At 48.4% G+C, this 21,304-nt stretch overlaps 2 protein-coding genes across 4 annotated transcripts; one reads left to right on the top strand and one right to left on the bottom strand.

Moving 5' to 3' along the window:
- Positions 1-9,135: 9,135 nt before the first annotated feature.
- fkbp2 (FKBP prolyl isomerase 2) lies at positions 9,136-11,447 on the top strand. 3 transcript variants are annotated; one of them, XM_018729113.2, is made up of 6 exons: positions 9,136-9,224; positions 9,905-10,142; positions 10,233-10,345; positions 10,515-10,561; positions 10,691-10,726; positions 10,923-11,447. In XM_018729113.2, exons 2-6 carry the CDS (start codon positions 9,984-9,986, stop codon positions 10,982-10,984), a joined length of 417 nt encoding a protein of 138 aa, XP_018584629.1. In that variant the 5' UTR covers positions 9,136-9,224; positions 9,905-9,983; the 3' UTR covers positions 10,985-11,447. The 3 variants fall into 3 exon arrangements, with proteins under 3 accessions (XP_018584629.1, XP_018584628.1, XP_018584627.1); XM_018729112.2 differs by having other exon boundaries at positions 9,150-9,224; positions 9,982-10,142; XM_018729111.2 differs by having other exon boundaries at positions 9,150-9,224; positions 9,922-10,142.
- Positions 11,448-11,857: 410 nt separating this feature from the next.
- On the bottom strand, positions 11,858-21,102 carry ppp1r14ba (protein phosphatase 1, regulatory (inhibitor) subunit 14Ba). The gene is made up of 4 exons (XM_018729114.2): positions 20,430-21,102; positions 13,352-13,435; positions 13,120-13,152; positions 11,858-13,018 (listed from the first exon to the last, which is right to left on the bottom strand). The coding sequence occupies exons 1-4, from the start codon at positions 20,625-20,627 to the stop codon at positions 12,950-12,952; spliced, it is 384 nt and encodes a 127-aa protein (XP_018584630.1). The 5' UTR covers positions 20,628-21,102; the 3' UTR covers positions 11,858-12,949.
- Between the last annotated feature and the right edge of the window lie 202 nt (positions 21,103-21,304).

Genomic DNA, 21,304 nt, shown 5'->3' with positions numbered 1-21,304 from the left:
AAAGGTGATATCAAGTACAAATACAAACATCGGAGGTAAGCAAGGAGATGTGGAGCACATCCCCATCTTTAACCTTAATGGGTGGTGGATGCTGGATGCTGAAAAATGAGCAGGTGTCAAATAAGACCAAAAAAAGTGGTATGAATGGAACTGTGGTGTTCGCACTGTCGCACTCGAGTGCCGTTTCTCCTGTGAACATCTAAATGGTCAGTGTGTCCAGAATGTTCTGTGCTCCACTTGTGTACATAAGGTTGAAAAGGCTGTGTTCGCAGTCATGCTGGCGGAGTACATCCATCCGGCTCGATCCTGCTCCTCCTTTTCTTCAATCTTTCCAATCCTCGCCCTCCACCCTTCTCGGGACGTGTCCGAAGTATGCTGTGTTATTTGTGCTTCCGGAGTGTCGACCTTATTTGATGCGGCGCCCATCAGTTTGTTTTCCTGCCTATTTACATTTTATTCTCCAAAGCAACTTTCAATGAGCTCTGTAGTGTTACAGCCCCCACACCTTATTCACCGCAGTGATTTACACTGCTAGATACACTACTTACACTGGGTCGCTCATCCATACATCAGTGGAACACACACACTAGGGGGGAACCTGAACAGCATGTCTTTGGACTGTTTGAGGAACCTTTACAGGTCGTCTCCAACTCCACTGGTGAGAGGTGTCTATGGACACCTAGGTGCAGGGGCATGTCTAAAGGGGTGGCACTGCCCCTCAAATATGATCTCCCCCCCCCGGGTCCCTGCCAGCGCCACTGGGCTAGAGTACTGTCAATTTGACAATGCCTAACACCATTGGATCTGCCTGATTCGCTGCCTGTAAATCTGACAATGCTCAACACCACTGGATCAGAGCGCTGTCGATAGCTGCTTGATTTGTGCGAAGCGGGATCGCAGTACCGCGTTTTTCAAACGGGAGGAGAGACACGACTCGACCACGTTGCCGTTCACGGTATGTACTGCCTGAAAATCGCGCCCAGTGTTTTCTAAGCTAATTTTCAACGCTGTATTTATTTCTGATAGAATTTTCTCATTTCCCATGGGCCACCCTGACCGGTTCTTGGTTCCCCCTGTGCCACCTCATTTAAAAAATCCTGAAATTGCCTTTGCATAAGTGTAAAACTGAGCTGCCTTAACTGAGCTCAGCGAGAATTAAGCACCCCCCCAAGTGAAAGGAACGGACGCTCCTCTACTTACATAAATTTTACTTACATAAGTCTCTGGCATACACATTATTTACGGTTAGCGCTTTTATTTATGCAAAACATGTGAAATATGTTAAGTGCACGTCAGCGTAACCAGACAAGGCAGGAAGCTGCATCTTTCCGGTTCCTGTGTGTTTTGAGCCGTGAACACATCTCTCCTTAGTGTAGTGCTTTTTTCCCCCATATTTTTTTCACCCTTTCCATAATTCACAATGCCTGGTGGTAAACGTACACTTGAAGGAAAAGGAGAACCGTCTTGCAAGCGTACAGCTGTCAATTTGGAGATGGACAAAGATTATCGTCCATAGCAAGGGAACCAGCCTTAGCCGTATCGACTGCGAATACGATCGCGAAGGAAGAGGGGGAATCTGACATACGTAACTTTTGACTTACGTAAGGGGTTGAAGAACGGTATTTGCATAAGTTGAGTGGTGTCTGTATCTCGGCTGAGGATTTTTGGGGGCGAAATGGCCCAATGCTCAGCCTGAGTATTTATCCATCCGTTCATCTTGGGAAGCACTTAGGAGGGTGAGGCTTGACAAAGTGCTATGATTATACTTAAGCACTTTTTTTTCCTCAACTCCAGATGTACAGTGTGTGCAGTGATCACAAAGGGGAGTACAAAAAAAGCGAAGCGTTGGTGTGGAGCAGGACACAGGTGGGTATTTCTATTAACCCCTAGGCTTTCAAAAGCTGCTCGCTCCATGGGGGGGCACAAAGACGGACACTTCTCTCCATTATTGGCAACGTTCACAAATGTCATCCGGCAAATTTCCTCTTGCATAAAGGCAAACCAGCAATTATAAAGAGAACCAAAAAAAACCCAACGATCGCGATGTTGTTTTAGCTGCATTTAAAGCAGCGACTGCTGAGATAAAATCTAAGTTTCTGAATTTCAAGTGAATCGGCTGAACTGTTTGCTTGGGCAACTGGAGGGAATTGTATTTATGAGGAGCTGAAATGAGGAAGAAAAACTATTTAAAATGAAGGGTAGAAATAGAGAAACGGTTCTGTGGAGATGGTGAGCGGAGATAAATGACAAATCCTCCCGGGGGAAAGAAATATGAAATGTGGGATTTTTACGTCTGACTGTCAAAGAGAAGCAGAAGAAATGAGTGGAAACTGTGGAAGGGATGTGAGGAACAGTTGGTCCCTATGTAAATGAGATGCTTTATTTGAGGCTGCGTTAAGGGCGGGGGTGCAGCACGCACGGTTCGTTTTGAAGTGTCATTTCCGACACTCCCTGATCACGTTCGAGGGCCCTCGTTTCATGGTCTGTGCAGAACCTTGATAAAAGTATTTTTTCGTAACGGACGCTGATGTAACCTCGGAAGGGGGATGTTGCGCATCCTCTCCTGCCTCCTAAGTGGGCTTTTAGATGAGCTGCGCGTCTGACCTCCGGCTCGTGGAAGCAACAGGCGCCCAGTTGCCCCTCTGCTTCACGGTCGAGCCTTTTGAAATATCGCTGGAGAACCGGCGCCTCGAACTGTTCCGGCGGCGGCCGGCGGACCCTTTCATCTGCCCGAATCCTCTTAACGGGCCTTTAGAACGTATCCTTAGTCGCTAAAAGACTTTTAATTAAAAGCAAAATAGTCCAAAGTGAATACAAAATGGGCTTTTGTGCGTCATCTTCCCCCGGCGCTGGTCTGAGCGCTCGGTCCGGCGCGGGGGACCGGAGGGGCCTTGCTGAGGGCCCGCTCTGAAGGCGAGACACGTAGTCGTGCCCCGACCATCTCCTTTCTTAACAGCCACAGGAGCCGCCGCCGCCGAATGCAGATCTAATTACGGCGCTTGTTAGATCCGAGGGGTTTGTCCTTGTGAAATATGTACCGTGCCCGCGAGTCGGGAGAAACCGCCACCTCCCGGATCGTTTCCGCCGCCGCTGCTGCCGTGCTCTCGGGCACCGCGGCCTGTCAAATAAGGCTGAGATAATGCGGCGTCTATTCCCGGGCGCCGGACCGCCTGCAGGCGAGCCCACCTGTCTGGGAAGGTCGTCCGACCCCAGACATCTGCCCCGCCTCCCGTTCGCACCAAAAGCACCTGCGTCGCGGTGACCGAGACGGCGAGCGCTCGCTCCCTGCGGTGTGACATAGCGACTGCTTCCTCTGTGGCTCCTGTCACCGCGCAACGCAGACACCTGTGAAGGGTTTCAAACGGGAGGGGACTGCACCGAATCCTGGGCCGCCGCCTCTCTGCTGTTGGGTGGCATCGAACAGGCCTCGTCTTCGAAGCCCTCTACTCACGAACATTTGCATTCCGCTCATGGCTTCCATCAGCTCGTGTACACCTCCCCTTCGGAGAAACTCAGCAGTTGGTGTGAGAAATTAGCATCTTTACAGCAAATGTGTTTAATGATGTTAAACTGTGACTGTACTGCGATACAGCTGGTTAGTGCTCCTTACAATGAGGAGAGCAAGGCATTTGACTATGGAGAAAAATCAAGGCAGATTAAATAAACCTGGGGCAGCTGGTACCGCAGTGGTCGCAGGTTCAAATCCCACCTGCAGCTGTAGAACCCTTGAGAAAGGTGCTTATCCTAAATTGATCTGGTACAATTACCCAGCTGTATAAATGGGTAAATAATTGTTGGTTCCTTCACGGGGTTAGTTCCTTTGGAGAAAAGCGTAGATAAATGAATAAATGCAAACGTAAGTCGCCTTGGAGAAAAGTGCGGACCGAGCACCACATCCATGTCCAGCCATCAGTGTTGCAATGTTTGCGACGCAACAGCGACTGAAATTAGACCTTGAAATCCGCTGCTCCTTTCGCTGCATTTAAACACGACCCATGCAGACACAGCGGGATCCCTTCTTGGACGGCCAATTTGTAAAACAGATGGATGGACCTTTGTTTATTCCTGTGGGTCCTGTAAGCGCAGATCATTTTAAAACAGCCCGTGTGCCAAAGTTAATGACTCAGTGCAGTAATAAATCCAAAGCACCTCCGTTCTAAATGGAGTCGCCATCCATGTTGGTCTTTTTTTTTTTATTTTTATTTATTCTAAGGGCTGATTGCGTAGCCTCGAACACATCCGCTCAGAACACGACACGTGCGTTGCGTAGCGTCGAACCCGTCGTCGCAGGGTGCGGTTCAGCTCCTGACAGCCTCCTGCTCTTGGATCCTGCACGTGATCGCCGGCGGCTCAGGACTTCGCAGCTGTTGATGGATGAGCCTGTCTCTGCTGGAATGGCTGCAGGGCTCCACGAGACTGCTTTATGGTTTAGCGTGATGGGTCTGACATTGTGGCGGAACAGCCGAAGGGTGTGGGACGCAGCGGGGCCCAAGGCTACCGGAAAAGATAGTTTCCGTCCTTTTTGTCCTTGTAACGTTTACAGGGGGCAATACCTTCACTTTGCTGCCATGCATTAGAGACGCAGCGGCAGAAACGGACGGGTACAGCGGGTCGGTCCGGGATTCTCCCTTCTATCCTGCTAGCCCGCTTGGCTTGATCTCGCTGGGCCGCTGGAGCCTGTAGCACTCAGACGGAGAGGGATCGAGAGCTCCGGTTCATCTAAGGCAGGGATTTTAATGGACTTGGCATTCAGAACCAGGAATGTTTTACTTTGCTTTCATGAGTTGGCTCAGCGGGATGTGATATAGCTCCCCTGGGTCTGGATTCAGGAGGGTACCGGGCTGAGACTGGGTGTGGTCTCGGGACTTTGCCTGGTTTACAACTGGCGCTGGAAAGAGGGGAGTCATCTTCGTGGGTTTGCCTGCCACCCAGCTGATGCTGTCTGAGGTGTAAATCTGTGTGGCGTGTGTTGGGGTTGGCGGCTGGTCGGATCCCACTTCAGAGCTTCTCTGCGATGGTCAGGGTGCTAAGGATGGTTCCTCGGGGGGGGGCAAATATTTAATAATCCCCTTCAGTGATAGTAATACAACAGTTACGGTTCTTGTGTGTCCTGCCCTGTGCACAGAGCTCGGGATTTCCTGCCCAGTGCGGGAAGAATAGGAGCCCACACATCTGCACGTCGTTTCACCGTGGATATTGTCTCCTTGGCAGGAGATGATGTTTGCGCTGCTTAATCGCGCTTTCACGGCTGCCCTCGCTCCAGGGCCGAGAGGCATAGTGGGCGGCTGCCACGTTCACCCGGATCCGTTTCTCCGAAGGCAGAACCCTCTTGAAATTGGACTGCCTTCCGCCCACCGGAGAGAAGGGAAAAACATGTTTTTTTAGTCTTAAACGACACAATATTTGGGCTGAAGCCACTACATTATAATCATGCCTTTGATGGCAAGCGAGTGAGCGCAGTCTCGGGGTCCCTTTCGGCGATGGCTGCGGTTCAACACATGCGGAGGCACGGCTGGTTAGCGGAGCAGCGTTGGAGGAGCTGCAAGCGGGGAATAAATTGCAGGAGCAGCGGTGCTGATCAAGCAGAAAGAGTTGTAATGCAGGCAGGTGTCGGATTGCGCCCCTTATTTGCTTAGCAGCTTATATGTTCCTATAAGTAATGTGTGTTTTAATCCATCTTTACAAGAGAGGTGTGTCGCTGCAGCGGCTCCGGTCCAGGGTACGACACCAGAGCTCCCAGAGGAACGTCAAACAGCACGGCCACTGAGGCTCACCCTGTTCCACATAACAGAGATTTTTACTTAACTTGGATCACGAACCCCCCCTCTGAGGACCGACAGCAGCCCCCTGCCCCCTCTTGGGATTCGAACCATCAGCCTCTGTGGAACACAAAAGTGACTCTTCCTGCAGGCACTGCTGGGCTGCAGGTAATTGCCCTGCTGGGTGAATTGAGGTTACCGCAGTACTCCAAACCGCACTGCCACACATTTGGCTGCATAAATTCTTAATGTGCAAATTGTTAAAAGCTATGCAAATTGCCCCGGAGGAGGGTATCAGCTTTGCAAATAAATTATGTATCGTTCCTGTTCCCATCCTCTAGTAATTTGTTTATTTTGGTTTTTTTTTTCTTTCTGCCCTGATGTGATATCTTTCTTGAGGGTCAGTGACCCGCATTTCGACCTGCAGATGTTCGGTACATCAGTGCAAATAAAATATTTATTCGGGAGCATAAAAGACACAGAAATAGACCCCTTCTGACTTAGACAATCTATTATACATTGTGTCATATTAAAATGAATTCTGCCCTCGATAGCGGTAAAGGTACGGTAATTAGTCACAAGGTCGTCTTGGATTTTGAAAAGGTTAATCTGCCGAACCTTCAGTGCCGCTCCTCTGTTTGTCAGCTGTGAAATGAGACGTGAAAATGAAAAGGAATGAAATTTGTTCTCGGAGAAGTGTGTTCACAGATGTCTCTCTGTGTATCATACACAGTATAATATGCATACGGAGCTTGAGAACAGTTCTGCCCGAAGGAAGATGTGCGACTGTATGAAGATCTGTGTTTTACCGCATTGCTCGCTGGTTCAGGGGCACCGTCTCTGCCGCACCCCCCCGTGGGCAGAGGCCACTTTCACTTGCTTAGCTAATTATGGTGGTTTGTGCTTCACCAGCCCTCACGCTTCGCCAGATTAAACAGGCGCCTTTCAATTAACATCTCCATTGTCTTCCCGCTGCTTTGTCTCCTGCCAGTCTTACCGTCTGCAGTAAAGGTCATGAGGCCAGAGCGCGCTGCTTCGCCGCTGTTCCACTGTGCCTGTCGGCCCTCCAGTAACGGGCAGGGGGTCTCGCACCCGTGCAGCTCCCCAAGCCAGGGTGTTAGACGCATATGCTGCCTTCAGACATGCAAACATTAAATATTTAGTAACAAACAGAGAGATGCTGCCCCTTATTGATGTGCTTCACTCAGTCTCACTGAGAAAATATAATGAACAAAATTGCTTTGTGTTCTCGTGTGTGTGTGTGTGTGTGTGTGTGTGTGTGTGTGAGGGAGGGAGACATAAAATGAGAGAGAGATGTATTAATAAAGAGCTAATTTTGTTGTACCGGCATCCGAGTTGAGTCTCTAATGGAATACTAACTTGGAAAGTAATAAAGTCACAACAATAACGGCCTTCGTTTGCGCGTCGGCCTCAGTGCGGCTCCCGCTCATTTGTCTAATAATGCGCCTCGTGTCTGTGGCTCATGAGGTTTTAACATATAGATTTAATAAGGCTTTGTTATCTGCGGAGAGGGACGCGTGTATCGCACACTCCGTGTGCCCTAATGTTCATTGATCTGAGCAGCTCTGCATATTGATTGTCTATTTCTGCCTTTATCTCAAATGAGAGCGGTTTTTCCAGCTCGTTGCCAGAATTACAATACCACCCTGCTGCTGCTCAGAGAGCGAGTCTGGCCAGATTTTCAGAAAGCACATGTCACCCCCTGCTGGAGAGAGGAGGCCTTTCTTGTTGAGCCCACCCTGTCTGCTTTGTGTGTGTGTTCTGGGGGATTCCAGCAGCCATGTGCCCAAGTCAGACTGTTGCTCTACTATGTTTTACCAGCACCCTGGGACAGGGCCTGAGTAAGTTCACTGCTTGAATTATGCGTGTGCCAAAGCAGCTGCTGATTGGGATATTAATGGATTCCGCTGCTGCAGACATCCTCCCTACTGCAGCACAATTTGGAGGGGAACTGAACTTGTTCTGGATTTCCCCAGAATTATAACTGAGAACTATGATAAATGAATAACTTCTTATGAAGTTAAATGTCACTTTTTGTATTATTTACCATATTGTCTATTGTAACAGAACAGGATTCCTATTCCTTGTGTGAAAATATTGGAATATCCTGCCTCTCATTTGTCCATCTAGTGTACCACCGTCCACCAGATGATTATGTCCCTTCTTTGCTGCCACTATTTGTTAATCTGTGAATTATATATTTCTACATAGACCACATACACAATACCTGTCACACTACCTTTCCTGAAACTCAAACCAACAAATACCTGCCCATCCATCCCACTCCTTCAGTTAATAACTACTTATCCAGTGCAGGAAGCACAGGGTGTGAGCCAGGGAGCAGCCTGGATGAGACATTAGTTCATCACAGGGTAGCCATACACCCACATCCATTCATACACTAAGGGCAATTTAGAGTTGCCAGTTAACCTGAACTGCATATCTTTGGAGTGTGTGAAGAAACCAGACCACCTGGAAGAAACCCACAGACTTGGGAGAACATGCACACTCCACCCTGACAGTGGGGGGGATCAAACCCACATTCTCTCACACCACTCAAATAAGGTGAGGCAGTGGTGCTACTGTGCTGCCCCGTTCAAATGAATTAGTCACTCTACATTGCCCATCGTGTGTGTGAGTGCAAAGGAGTGTGCTTCACTGGTGTATAGATAGGTGACATAGTGTGTAGAGTATCTAGCCTTGTCTAGGGCCCTTGAGTGAAAAGGTTGTGTTTGGAAGTAGTGTGTGCTAAAGGAAGACATGTAAGTTTTGTTAGATTAGCATTGATGCTATCAGATACCATCCTTCGTCCAACACACACACGTACAGTCGCCAGGCCCAGAGACGAGAGAAAAAACATTACAAACATTATGAAAAACCAAACAAATGCATCAACCTGCTGACGGCCTTTCACAGTACCACCATTATATCTTCAATAGCTGACCCTGCGTGTTCCAATAAAAACACATGACATGTGCTCTGTACATGTGGGAAAGTAGCATGTAGTGTAGCTGTACACTGACTAAGCATATGATCAACGGAAAGGCTACTACTGCAATGTAAGACAACAGTTCAGGTGTTCAAAACAGCCTTTGGAAATGTTGGAATATCCACCAGGCAGGTGTTCACTTCGTACCTTGTTGAAAACCTGGTGGTTATAAACTGTTCTACTCTTATCACCTTTGTTCTTGGTTTTTGAGTGACATGAGGAAAAAAATAAATGTTAATATCAACTATTTCAACGTCAATTCCCTCTTCTAGGACCTATCTCCTTCCACTTAACATCACAAAACAAATCTAAACTCAAGAAAATGTATTTTGGTGAACCGGAAGTAATCTTTGTGCCCACCAGCTAAATATTTCCGCCAGGTGACCCGGTGGAGTGTACGCTGACTCCTTTTTCCGGCTCATCACAGGGGCTCACGGCTTCGGCTAGTACGGAAGGTAAGATAAGGCTGCAGTTAATGCGCTTTTAATTAACGTAATGTCACTGATAATATTTCAGTCGGGATATCAACGTGTCTCCTATGAAAATAAGAGTCGTAGCGGTGACGTTTGACGCGAACGTGGGAATTGTGCGGTCATCTGATTGTGAGAGCAAGCTAGCATACTAACAGGCTATGACAGGTTAATAAGCTAACAGGCTAGCATGCTAATCGGCTAGTAAACTGATTGGCTAGAATGCTAATCGGCTAGTAAACTGATTGGCTAGAATGCTAGTGCTACTCGGCTAGTAGGCTAAGAGGCTAACGAGTTACCTTCGAGCTGAGCTGTTTTGTTAGCTCATCATGCGTTGACAGGTTAGCCCTGCCGTGGCTGTTCCCACTTCAAGTGCCACTTGTTGACAGCCCGCTAACACTTATTAATATGAGAAGACTTATTTTCCTCTCTTATTACTCATGAAATCTGATCTCTCAGAGTATGTTGTGTGTGTAGTCTCAGCCTCTAATTTTCGTTGAGCTGACATGGATGGCATTGATTGATTGGTAAATAAATCTGTGCTCTTCACTGTCTCCCTTCATACACCTTTCCTAACCCCTTTCACTGAATCAGCGCAGCCCTGTTGTTGTTTTTAAAATGTTTCTCATTTTGACAGATGTTTCATTCTTGACTCATGCTTTCAGCTGAAGTCTCTTGTCAGAGCTCATCCAGGTCCAGGTTCACCCTCCACCACCGTCTCCCCCCCCCCCCGGTTCTACAGACATGAGGCTGTGTTTGCTGCTGGTCGTCACCCTCCTGTCTGTGGCCCCAGGGTTCGTCCGCGGGGGCGACAAGAAGAAGCTGCAGATCGGTATTAAGAAAAGAGTGGACAACTGCCCCATAAAGTCCCGCAAGGGGGATGTGCTGAACATGCACTACACTGTAAGTATAGCCAGGATCTGGAATTCATATATATGTGTGTGCGTGTTGTGAACTGTGTCTGTACACCTTTCCTCCTGTTGCCCTTCAAAGGGAAAGCTGGAGGACGGTACAGAGTTTGACAGTAGTATCCCAAGGAACCAACCCTTCACCTTCACCCTGGGCACTGGACAGGTCATCAAAGGCTGGGACCAGGGTCTGCTGGGGTGAGACACAATTCTTATGCGCTATTAAAACAAAACAGCGGTTCAGTTATTAGTACTGCTTTGTCTGTGTTAATAGATTTTTTTTAATTCAAGCTGAATACAGTAGGGTGTGATGTGTCATGTAAAAATGGCCAGGCACTTGCTGATGATCTTCTTCTTTCTCCACTAGAATGTGTGAAGGAGAGAAGAGGAAGCTGGTAATTCCTTCAGAACTTGGTTAGTTTTTCCTGTTTTAATGAATTGTTGTGTGGAGGGTTTTAAATGAAAGCTTTTAAGGTTTGTTCGCTCACCAGCTGAGGGATGTACATTGAACAGCTGTTTACTGACCCTTTATTCTGGTGGTAGGATATGGAGACAGAGGTGCCCCACCAAAAATTCCAGGTAAGATAATGTGAATATTAACTGTAAAAATGTTTTTTTCTGAGCAGAAATGTTAGCCATGGCTTTAGTATAATATTTTAGTGATCCTGTAGTTTGTGTGGATTATGGTGGGACCATTTTCCTCTGACGTTTGTGGCAAATATGGTGTCTCTGCAATGCTTATTGGGATTCTCTTCCTATTCCGTTTCTCCTGCAGGTGGCGCTACACTTATTTTCGAAGTGGAATTACTGAGTATCGAAAGAAGATCTGAATTGTAAGGAGTGTATTTGCATCTCACCATACCTCGTACTGGACCAAGGTTCCTGTTGAGCACAGTCCACCGCTTGTGACCAATCAGGTCATTTAGGTTAATTGAGTACAAAAAAGTTTTAAGAGAAATTGAATCATGTTTTTATTGCTGCTGTTTGTCAGCGGTTGGAAGAGCTGCAGGATGTCTTATCTGTAGAGGGTGGATTTCAGTGGGCACCCCTGGCTTCAGGAAGACTAAAATAGTAAAGTGGGATGACTTAATTCTGACACAAAATGACATCTTGCTCAACGTTCTTTCCTGGTCAGGCTGAATAAAATGACAATGCTTTTTGAGTATATTTATGCATTTGAACATTTTTTGGGCAAAGCTCATTGTGGGTGTGAATAACCCTAAACGTGGAAATTGCTTGATGGTGGTTTCCAGTAAATTAATATGTTTACTGACTCACCTTTTCCCCACAGATGTTGTCTATTTCTATGAATTCTATGGCTAAAATGTTCGGATAAATTTCCATCTGACATTAAAACACATAAAAAGCGACTTCAGTTTCTTTAATAAAGTTGCATAAAAAGTATAACAAAATTGGCAGAATGGCACCTATTGCTACATAACTTCTGGAGGAATTTAAACACCTACTCTTACAAGACGGCAACAATTAGGATTGTTTTCTCCATTTATAGCACACTTAGAAAAGACATCTGTTCAGCACAGCATGAGACTCAAAACTACAGTATAAACATGACCTTTCAGCTGATTGTAAACAGGTCAGTTCCCTAATGTATGTCAAAATTAAACACCTAGTAGAACTTTACTGTCAATGGCAGCCTGTTTTTTTTTTTTTTTTTTTTTTTAAACCAAAAGCCTACAAGCTGCCACTTCAGATAGTTTTATCAGTATCTATTTGGTTTCTGTAACAGAATATAAACCTAAGGCAGAATTAGTCCAAAAAAAAGTTTTGCTACTTGTCCAGGAGGATGAGCACTAGAAGAGGAGGACAGGACAATAAGATCAGGTTAAAGGTCAGTGTCCAGGTCACCTGGAGCTCTAACAGGGACCTTGAGCCACTAACAGGGCTGCGCTTGGTCAGGTGGGATCCATCAGTACCATCATGCGAGTACAGCGGTGTCCCACGTAGCACCATCAGCATCCAGCTATTATAAAAACGATCATACCCCCCTCCATCCCACAAACACACTAACAGTTTCAAATACTACAGCATACCATGGTACAGGGCAGAAGACAAGCCACTGTGAGTGACCCCACATGACCAACTGTAACACCCAAAGCAGTACTTCATAAGAAATTCAGTTATTTAAATCGCTTTCTCCTCTTATAAAGAGTATTACACATCGAACCAATTTTGTGCTTGTTTACACATATGTTCTATGACATCACTTCAAGTAACTGCGTGCATTGCAATTTTTCATATATTTACTGTGTGTAGGCTGCCCATCTGAAATGATCAGTTACAGTTGGACCATGTGTGAAACTGGTACTCAGGCTTCAGGCTAGGAAAAGGTGCTTATGTGTTTGAAGCGATCCCAGTTCACCAACCCCCAATTTATGTCAGTAAAAACAGGGCAGTGTACAGTGTAGATGCCTGTTGATATAACTGCATGCGTTACTGCTGCTGCACACACGAACGCACGCACAGGAGGGGGTTAGTTCATCCACAGTACAGTACTAAGTGAGCACCATCAGTACCCAGCCTGTTCCCATGACAATGCACCGTAAGATCACTGTCAATATACAAGACTAAATATTAGTGTGTACATATATGAATGGAACGCTGATAACACAAATAGATAGATATGACTGTTTCCCCAAAAAGTAAAACATGAGTAAAGGTACAGTAGCCCTGTAGCAGACACTTGATTGGCTGAAGTCAGCGGCACCGAGGGATTCTAGGAGTTCATACGTGATCTCACTGCCTTTCCCCTCATCGACTGGTGGAGGATCCAGGGTTGAGTGTTCATTTCTTCTGGGGCGTGCTGAGCTTCTGCATGCCGCGAATCTTGTCCAGGAGCTCAGTCACAAAGTCCTGCGGGGGGAAGAGGCATCAAAGAAATACACGCTCCATCGACAGGCTAATGCTCTACTGTGCCGAGACAACGTGGGGGGGGGGATAAACCGTATACTTACATCTGTAGGTTTGTAACAGTCAACCAGCAAATCCTATGTGATTAAAAAAAAAAAAAAAAAAAAATTGAAACACATACTACATGACAAATAAAATGTTATACACACTACTTATTAGGTATTGCTGAACCAGATCTGTGCAAGCAGCAGTCAGAATTTTTCAATAATATGTCCTTAACCGCTATGTTACTGGATAACAGGAGGAAATCCCACAATGCAGTGCTGCAGGCAATACCTTCACCCGGGAGGCCCGGTCAGCATCACTGGACATGTCCAACAGCTCGTCCACGTCAATCTCCAGCTCAGGAATGGCCTCCTCCTGGGGTGCATGCGCGCACGCACACACACAGACAGGGAACACGAACATGAAATAATGGATCAGCTGGGAACGTCCCATATTATTCACCTGGTTTAGTAGAAGGAAAACGCAAACCAAAATAAATTTCATCACTAAGTTATGCTTTTTGTTTTGTGGATTTTTTGTCTTTATATAACCTAGTACTCAGCACAGGAGTATATAAATATAAATACACACACAACATCTAAATGTTCACAGTTTGCATCTGCGAGGGCCCAGAAATGCTGCCTGTTGTTCCCCAGTTGGCCGCTAGAGGTCAGGCTTCAACACCCGCATTTCCAATTAACTGGACTTCAGTGGGTCATTAAAGGTACTTATGCACATGTCACATCATGTAATGTTCCCAAGCCACTACCTTAAAGGAATGTACACAAGTCACATTTCTGCTGACAAACACATGCTCACAAATCTCCCTCGTGCCCCTCAAAATCCTTCATGTTCGATGCAATTATGCTCAAAATTGATTTGGAATGAAGTAGCAGCATGGGAAAACCTCTGGTTCTGCCCATGTGACCTCATTTGACCCAAACTGGACAGCTCTGTGTGTGTGTGTGTGTGTCACCTGTGACCTAGGGGTGACATTCAGCCCTGCTACACCCTCTACATCAGCAGCTCAGTGCTCACGAGGCTAGTGACTGATCATAAACATCATGTTTGCATGTATTTATTCAGCTGATTCTTCTCTCCAAAGCAACTTACCATGATTTAGCCATTTATACAGCAGGGTAATTTTTACTGTGTCAGTTCAGGGTAAGTACCTTAACTGAGGGCACTATAAAAGAGGGTAGCATCTGAACTTGGGTCCCTTGAGTGCATGGCAACAGTTAAAACCCACAGCCTGGGAGCTGTGAGGCACCAGTGCTACCTGTTGTGCCACTGTGCCCCCCCCACCACAAACTACTTTATGAAAAACCCTCCCCACACCCCTTGAAATGGGCTTTGCCAGTGCTGTACAGCCTGTGGGTAAAACCACGCCCCACCCTTCCTGCCTCCTCACCGACCCCCAGACCAACAGGAAGGGCTGAGCCCCGCGAGCACATCCGTGCGGACGGCACACGTAGCCCGCTCACTTCCTGTCCCGTCTGCACGACGAGTCGCTTGCCGCGAGCTGAGGAAGTTGGACACGCTCCCCAGAGCGTGCATCCAGTTTTCCGCAACCCCGGGAATCTCCAAGCACAGCAATGTGCGCGACTGCATACACACTATGAAAATCCCCACAATGAGTCTGAGCCCTTCTTCTCACACACATCCGCACACAGCTCAACTGATCACAACCCTGTACTGCTCTGGGGGAGGGATGGACAATATGGAGGGGGGGGGGACAGGTCCAACAATGGGAAGAGGAAGTGTGTGGAACTGGCAGGGTGGGAAGGGGGGGATCACGGCCCCAAATCAAACTCCGGAAAATTCAGGAGAAGATCAAAGGCTAAAGAGCTGTATTTTACCATGTGCATTTCAGGAATATGAACTAAATCATATCAATCCAGTTCCACCCAGACTCAAATTTCTCTTTCATTGCAAAGTTCAGCATTTGGTTTGGACAAACTGTCCGCCTCATTTGCATAAGAACTCCTGCAGTCTTCTGAGACGGGACTGCATCTTCACTACTCCCACAGTCTGACCCGCGTGTGCGCGCATGGGGCCAGCAGTGGTCTCGGACGATGCTGCGATGTGACAGCTCAGCAGAGGGGGCCAACTGCTCAAAGCACCCTGACCTATATTATATAGTGGGAAGGGGGGGGGGGGCTTACGGTGATCAGACCACAAGGGCCTTGTGAAGGTTCAGATGCTGGTTGCTGGCCAATGCAACAAACAAATGACAAACACTGAACACGTCGCTTTGTCAAAAAACCAAACTGTACAATTATTGCCGTTACATTAAATCACCTACGTTGTAAGAGGTTTTACTTGTCAAACAGATAACAGGTCCGAGCCTCGCTGAGCACTTGCGAGCGCCTCGTCTAGGACGCCTCACACCGCCACAGTCGGTGGAGGCAGTGAGATGATGCTCGGCATTTTGCCCTGCGACGATGACGACTAAATGCTGGATATGACGACTGACTGTCTCTCGCTCAGTGCCCAACGTTTCCCCTATTCTGCTCAAACCTACAGGCCTGTGTTCCTCTCGTCCCTCCGGTGGAAGAGTTACCGCTCCACCATGGTGGAGCGTCAGCTCTTCCAGGGGTGGGACAGGAGGAGCGAGACGCCAGGCCGAGCACAGAAAAAGAAACTCCAAGCAGGGGGGCAGAGGAGATTGTTCTAGAAACGGGTCGTATCTGAGGCTGCGTGACGGCGGTTGGTGCTCACAGCGCCCTTGTTTGTGCACCGTGTGAGGAACAGATGACCACTGACACAGAGATAGATGACAGGGTTTCCTTCATCTGCCTCCCGTTCTCTTGTACGGCACGGCCCTTACAGCCCAGCCCCGGCCGTGCTCCCGAACAAGTAAAACACTGTACCACACACACCGCTGCGCCAAGGAAAACTCGCATCTCTGCCTTGCAGGAGATCAGATCATCCGCTCTCAGACGAGATGACATCATCGTTCATTCATACACTCGTTCGTTCGGTCATCTGACTCTTTTCTCCAATAGGACACTGGTTTACCCATTTATAAGAGTGGGGTAATTTTTACCCATTTCAGCTTGAGTGCATGAGCTGAACAGCACTACAGACTCAAATCAACAGCTCCATGCACTACGCCCCCTGCTGGCCACTGTGGTTCTCATCCCCTTCAGGACACTCATTCTGGGCTATGAAGGGTTTGAATAAGAAAGAAAGAGGAAAAAAAAAAAAAAAAAACTGTTCACAAACAAAGGCTTTCACTAATTTCCTCTATGGCCACAGGACTCATGGGCAGGAAGGGCTGGGGGGGCATTCAGCCAGCTAGGGGCATCTGGGCTAATAAGGGCCTTCACAAATGTACATCTGGTGCCATTTAAAACCCTGTAAAGTGGGGTGGGGGTTGTGCAGTCAGAGCGCACGTGTGAACTGCCAGTGCCAGGGAGCATGCGGGGCTTCGGTGCTCCACGCGCCACAGCGAGGACGTCTTCCTGATGGTTAAACACCCGGGGCATCAGAGGCGAGCGACCCGACCGGGACCGACAGGCACAATCTGGCACAAGCCCATGCGCCCGGGGGCCTGATTCTTCACTGGAGTGAAGAACATTCTGAGGTCAATGCGCTCCAAAAACCATGTGTGGCCAGAGTTGGGACACACACACACACACACACACACACACACACACTCAAAAGATAAGGGCGCCAGCAGTTCACCTAAAACACATGTCTTTGGACTGCAAGAAAAAAAAAAAAAAACCGGACCACCTGGAGGAAACCCACACAAACATAGGACTGCAAACTCTACAGACTGAGCTGCATTTGAACCTGTATCTGAACCCAGAGCCCAGGAATTGAGGCACCAGTGCCACCTGCTGTGCCACCGCACTGTCTGAGAAGAGAAAAAAGACGCAGAACGGAGAAGGGCGTCGATTCCCCCGGGTTCCGTTAAACCCTGGTTCAAGACCTTGTTGCCACTCTTCCTTCCCCACAGCTTAGTGAAGTGGAACAAGGACTAGTAGGACGTGCTGGTGGTTCCATGTGGAACTTCTTTCCAGCTGCGGAAGAGACCCAACACTTCACTGAAAGCTCCTCTTAAGACTGGACCATGTCCCCCCCCAAGTGTCCACTGAAACACACCTCCCTGCAGGGGGCTCTTTCTATGCTTTAAGCATCCAGGGATTCCATATACAAAATAACCCCAAGAGATCGCGGCAAGCCCCTCAACGAGGAACACGAGCGCACTATGGCATGCTGGGTAATCCCCTGCGCTGCAGCGAGACCCCTACAAGGGCACATCTGCGATGTCACTTCGCTTGCGCGACAGAAGGGATGACCGTGCGGGGGGCTGAGGTCAAGCTGGCGTGGAAACTGCACAACCAAGAAAGTGTGGCGCGAACTGTGACCAAGCACCATCTGGGTGTGTGTTCAAAGCCCAGCGAGCACAGAGGACAGGAACCTGGACTTTATGTGAACCACATGAACCTATGGAACATAACAACATGGATCAGACATTATTGTTTTTAAAGTGTTCCGACACTTTAGAAGAAGGCAAGCCCCTCTCCACCCACACTACCTTCTACAGAAGTACTACAGAGGGCAAAGTGACCCACTGCATCACTGCCTGGTGTGGGGAACTCCTAGGTCTCTGATCGCAAGTCCCTACAATGGAGAGAGAACGTTGCAGGAAGGGTCATCGGTGCCCTCTCCCCTCCGTACGGCACACTTAGCAGAAACGGCGCACCCGCCAGGCCCTCAGCATCACGTCTGACCCCACCCTCCCGGTCTCTTCGTCCCTCTTCCGTGCGACAGAAGATCCCCAAGTGTCCGTACCACCTCCTCCAGACCGCGAGAATCCTCAACAGCACGAACTCCCACACCATCCACACACGCCGCGCACAAAAGACTGCACGCGTCACTTCAAGCAAAATGACACGTTATGTAGATAAGCGAACCCCCCGTGCCCTGGGGGCATTACCCGCCAAAGATCTACTCAAACCGTTAAACTGTCTTACCACACAGTCCCCATATTTTATTTATCATACTCCTACACCTACCAGTATCTTCTCCAGTCTCATTTTCTCTAGTGCTACAGTGTAAATTGCATGTGCTGTGTAGTTTTTTTTTTGTATTGTATATGTAAATCTTTTTAGTATTATTTGTATTATCTGCATATATTGTATATTATGTATATTGTCGCCAGACTCTGGCCTGTGTACCGCGCTGTCCTGTATTTGCACTCGTCCGTTTGTAACGCACTGCACTATATGTTCCATGGGGCACAAAGGTCTAAAGAGAAAAAAAAACTATTTTGTTCCTTTGTACAGTATGTGTAGCTCATTTATAGGTGGAATGACAAAGTTCACTTTGACTTAGCCTGCTCAGCTCATAGCTTATAATTATTATTATTATAACAACAATAATGTGTAGTAATAATGGCTACAATAGTCAACCCATCTATTATTAATATCTGCATATCCATCGTGGGGTCACACTGCTGGAGAGACTATCCTGAAAGCACTGGGTGTGAGGTAGGGAACACGCCGGAAAGGACGCCAGCCCATTACAGGGAATCTCACTCACACTCACACACACAAAGGGCAATTCATATTCCTCAGTTTATCTGAAACGCATCATTGGACCGTGGGAGGAAACGCACGCGGCCCGAGCGAGATTTGAACCCATGTCCAGACCCAGCGCCCAGAGAGCACCGACGTGACCAGGTCCGATTAGGGTCGAACATGAGGTCGGAGGCCCTGCGGGCTTTCCCTGGAGCGGTTACGATCAAGACGCCGTCAGGTAAGAGTTAACAGGTTACATTTTAAACGCACCATTTGTTAGACAAATCACTTCCACATGTAAATTTATTCATACAAAAACATTTTTGTCTCCTACGCAAATGAGCTCTGAACCGTAGAGGGTGTTGAGTCCCCGTGTGAGAGAGCATGGGGGAGTGCCCTGACAATTCATTCTCAGTGTTTCAGGCACCACAGTTGCCACCCAAGCACAATGGGATGGCACACACTCCATGTCAGTGTGCGTGTGGGGTGATCCGGGCTTCCTTCTTGCAGGGTCACATTTTTTTTTTGTACGTGTGTGTGTGTGTGTGTGTCATACGATCAGCTACAAAACGCTGTTGAGCAAATGCAGCTTAGAGTCGTCAGTGGGATACATTCCTGCCACGGCCCTCCGTCTTTACATCGGCACTGTACGCACACAGTTGATGACATGATCGCACAAGTAATGACATCATTACAGTAGTTCATTTACTGTACAGCACTGGGGGGTACAGGCCACACACTCACAATCACCTGAAAGCAGAGATCAGCTACAGTCTGCAGATCCGCTATTTTCTCAGCTGGAAGCGTAGTTAGAGCGACTGCCTTTGTACCCAAAGGTCGCAGGTTCGAGTCTCACCTCCAGCTGTAGTACCCTTGAGCAAAGTACTTACCCTGAATTGCTCCATTAAAAAAAAAAATAATAATAAAAATAACCCAGCTGTATAAATAGGTAAATAAGTGTTACCTTAACATTCATTGTAAGTCACTTTGGAGAAAAGCATCAGCTAAATGAATAAATGTAAATGTAATTTCACCTCTGACCTTCAGTGGACACAACTGACCAGCATGGACACAGGAGTCCGGTACATGTGGACATTTCAACTTACTGGACACAGACATCGACGCCGCAGTTCAACACCACGTGCTCTGACTGTAGGTCCCCTCATCCACCCAGCGGCACGTGCACGTCAGAATCACCGCGAGGCGACCTCGGCACAGATTATTCATGACGTCACCACCCGGCTGCACCTCGCGACGGGTTTTAAATGTCGGTTTAACCGCTTGCGGATTCTTCTGGTCCCGGGGGATGGATGTGGGGGGGGGGATGCGGACGAAGGCATCATGGGAAGGGAAGGGAAGGGAATGGGGAAGAGGGGCGGGAGACGCGGCCACATGTTCTTTGTGAGCAGGAAGCCGGTCCTGTCCCCCCTCCTCCGTCCACTTTTGTTCAGCCGGTCTGCATCAATGGGGCTCATAAGGTGCGCGCGCGCACACACTCAATCCACCTGGACACACACACACACCTTGGCTTTGTTTTTTCAGCTTGAGCCATAACTTTCAAATGGAGCCCCCATTGCTCCCCGCCCCTAAATGTGAATGAGACCAGTGACTTTTCGTCAGGCGCGCGGATGACCGGGTGGGTGTGGAACTGCTGAACCGGAGCCGGAGGGGGGGGTTAATTAAAGAAAGGGCGAGTCCGTCCGTACCGTAAGAGAACCTCCACAGCCGCGCGGGGCACGTGGTGGAACGGGCAGAACACAGAGCAGAGGGGTACATGGTACAGTACGGTACACGTAGTCGAGTACACTCTCTGTAATGAGGGAAGGCGAAGGTACCTCGCAGTCGTAGAGCTCCGTGAGCCGCTCCACGATCCACTCCTCCAGGTTGAGTCTCCTCCGCAGCTCCTTGCGGTCGTACTTGACGGTCACGCGCCCCTGTTTGCGCACCGGGGGCTCCGTGTCCTCCGCGCCGGGGGGCGTCTGGAAATAGACCCGCGGCTGGGGGTTCGTTTCGGGGCTCGTCACGGCCGCCATGGCGCTCTGCGCGCTCCGGTGAGCGGAACCTCCCGGCGGCGACTCGCTAGTGTATCAAAGAGCGCCGTGTGTGTCGACGGCGGACGAGCGAGCGGGCAGGAAGGCAGGCGTGCGCGCGCACGAGCGGACGCTGCCGATCCACGAGGAATAATGAGCACGAGCGTCCGCCGCCCGCGTGCCGGAAACACAGCAGCGGCGCGCAGAAAACAGAGTCTTGCGACAATTAAAGACGTCGGCGCGCGAAACTTGGCAGAGCGCCTCCGATCGTCCGGCCGCTCAAAAATCGCGATAATAGAAAGAAACGGGTCCGATGGTTGCTGTAGAAATTTAGAAACCAAAGTCAAGTGTTATTCTAGAAGTCTGAAACACACAATGCGCGTTATCCCATGTGGGCTCCGTCCTTCCTCTTCTTCCGGTCTCTCTCGCCAAATGGTGAAGAGTCACTCCCGGGACCAGAACGCCACGTGTGTGTGTGTGTGTGTGTGTGTGTGTGTGTGTGTGTGTGTCACAGACGCGGAAAGCCGCAGAAATGCAATAAATTCAAATTAGTGAACTTTTTCCACTGGTGTATTTATTATTGCGGCATCGCCGGTACTTATTTGCAAAACTTCTATAAATCACGATGACTAATGCACATTGTTCTATATGTAAAACACGTATTGTATTAGACTATCACC

This window comes from Scleropages formosus, chromosome 21 (genome assembly GCF_900964775.1).
Source record: "Scleropages formosus chromosome 21, fSclFor1.1, whole genome shotgun sequence".
In the NCBI taxonomy this organism is placed as follows: Eukaryota; Metazoa; Chordata; class Actinopteri; order Osteoglossiformes; family Osteoglossidae; genus Scleropages; species Scleropages formosus.
The sequence above is the reverse complement of the archived record's forward strand: the minus strand, read 5'-3'. Positions and strand labels throughout refer to the sequence as shown.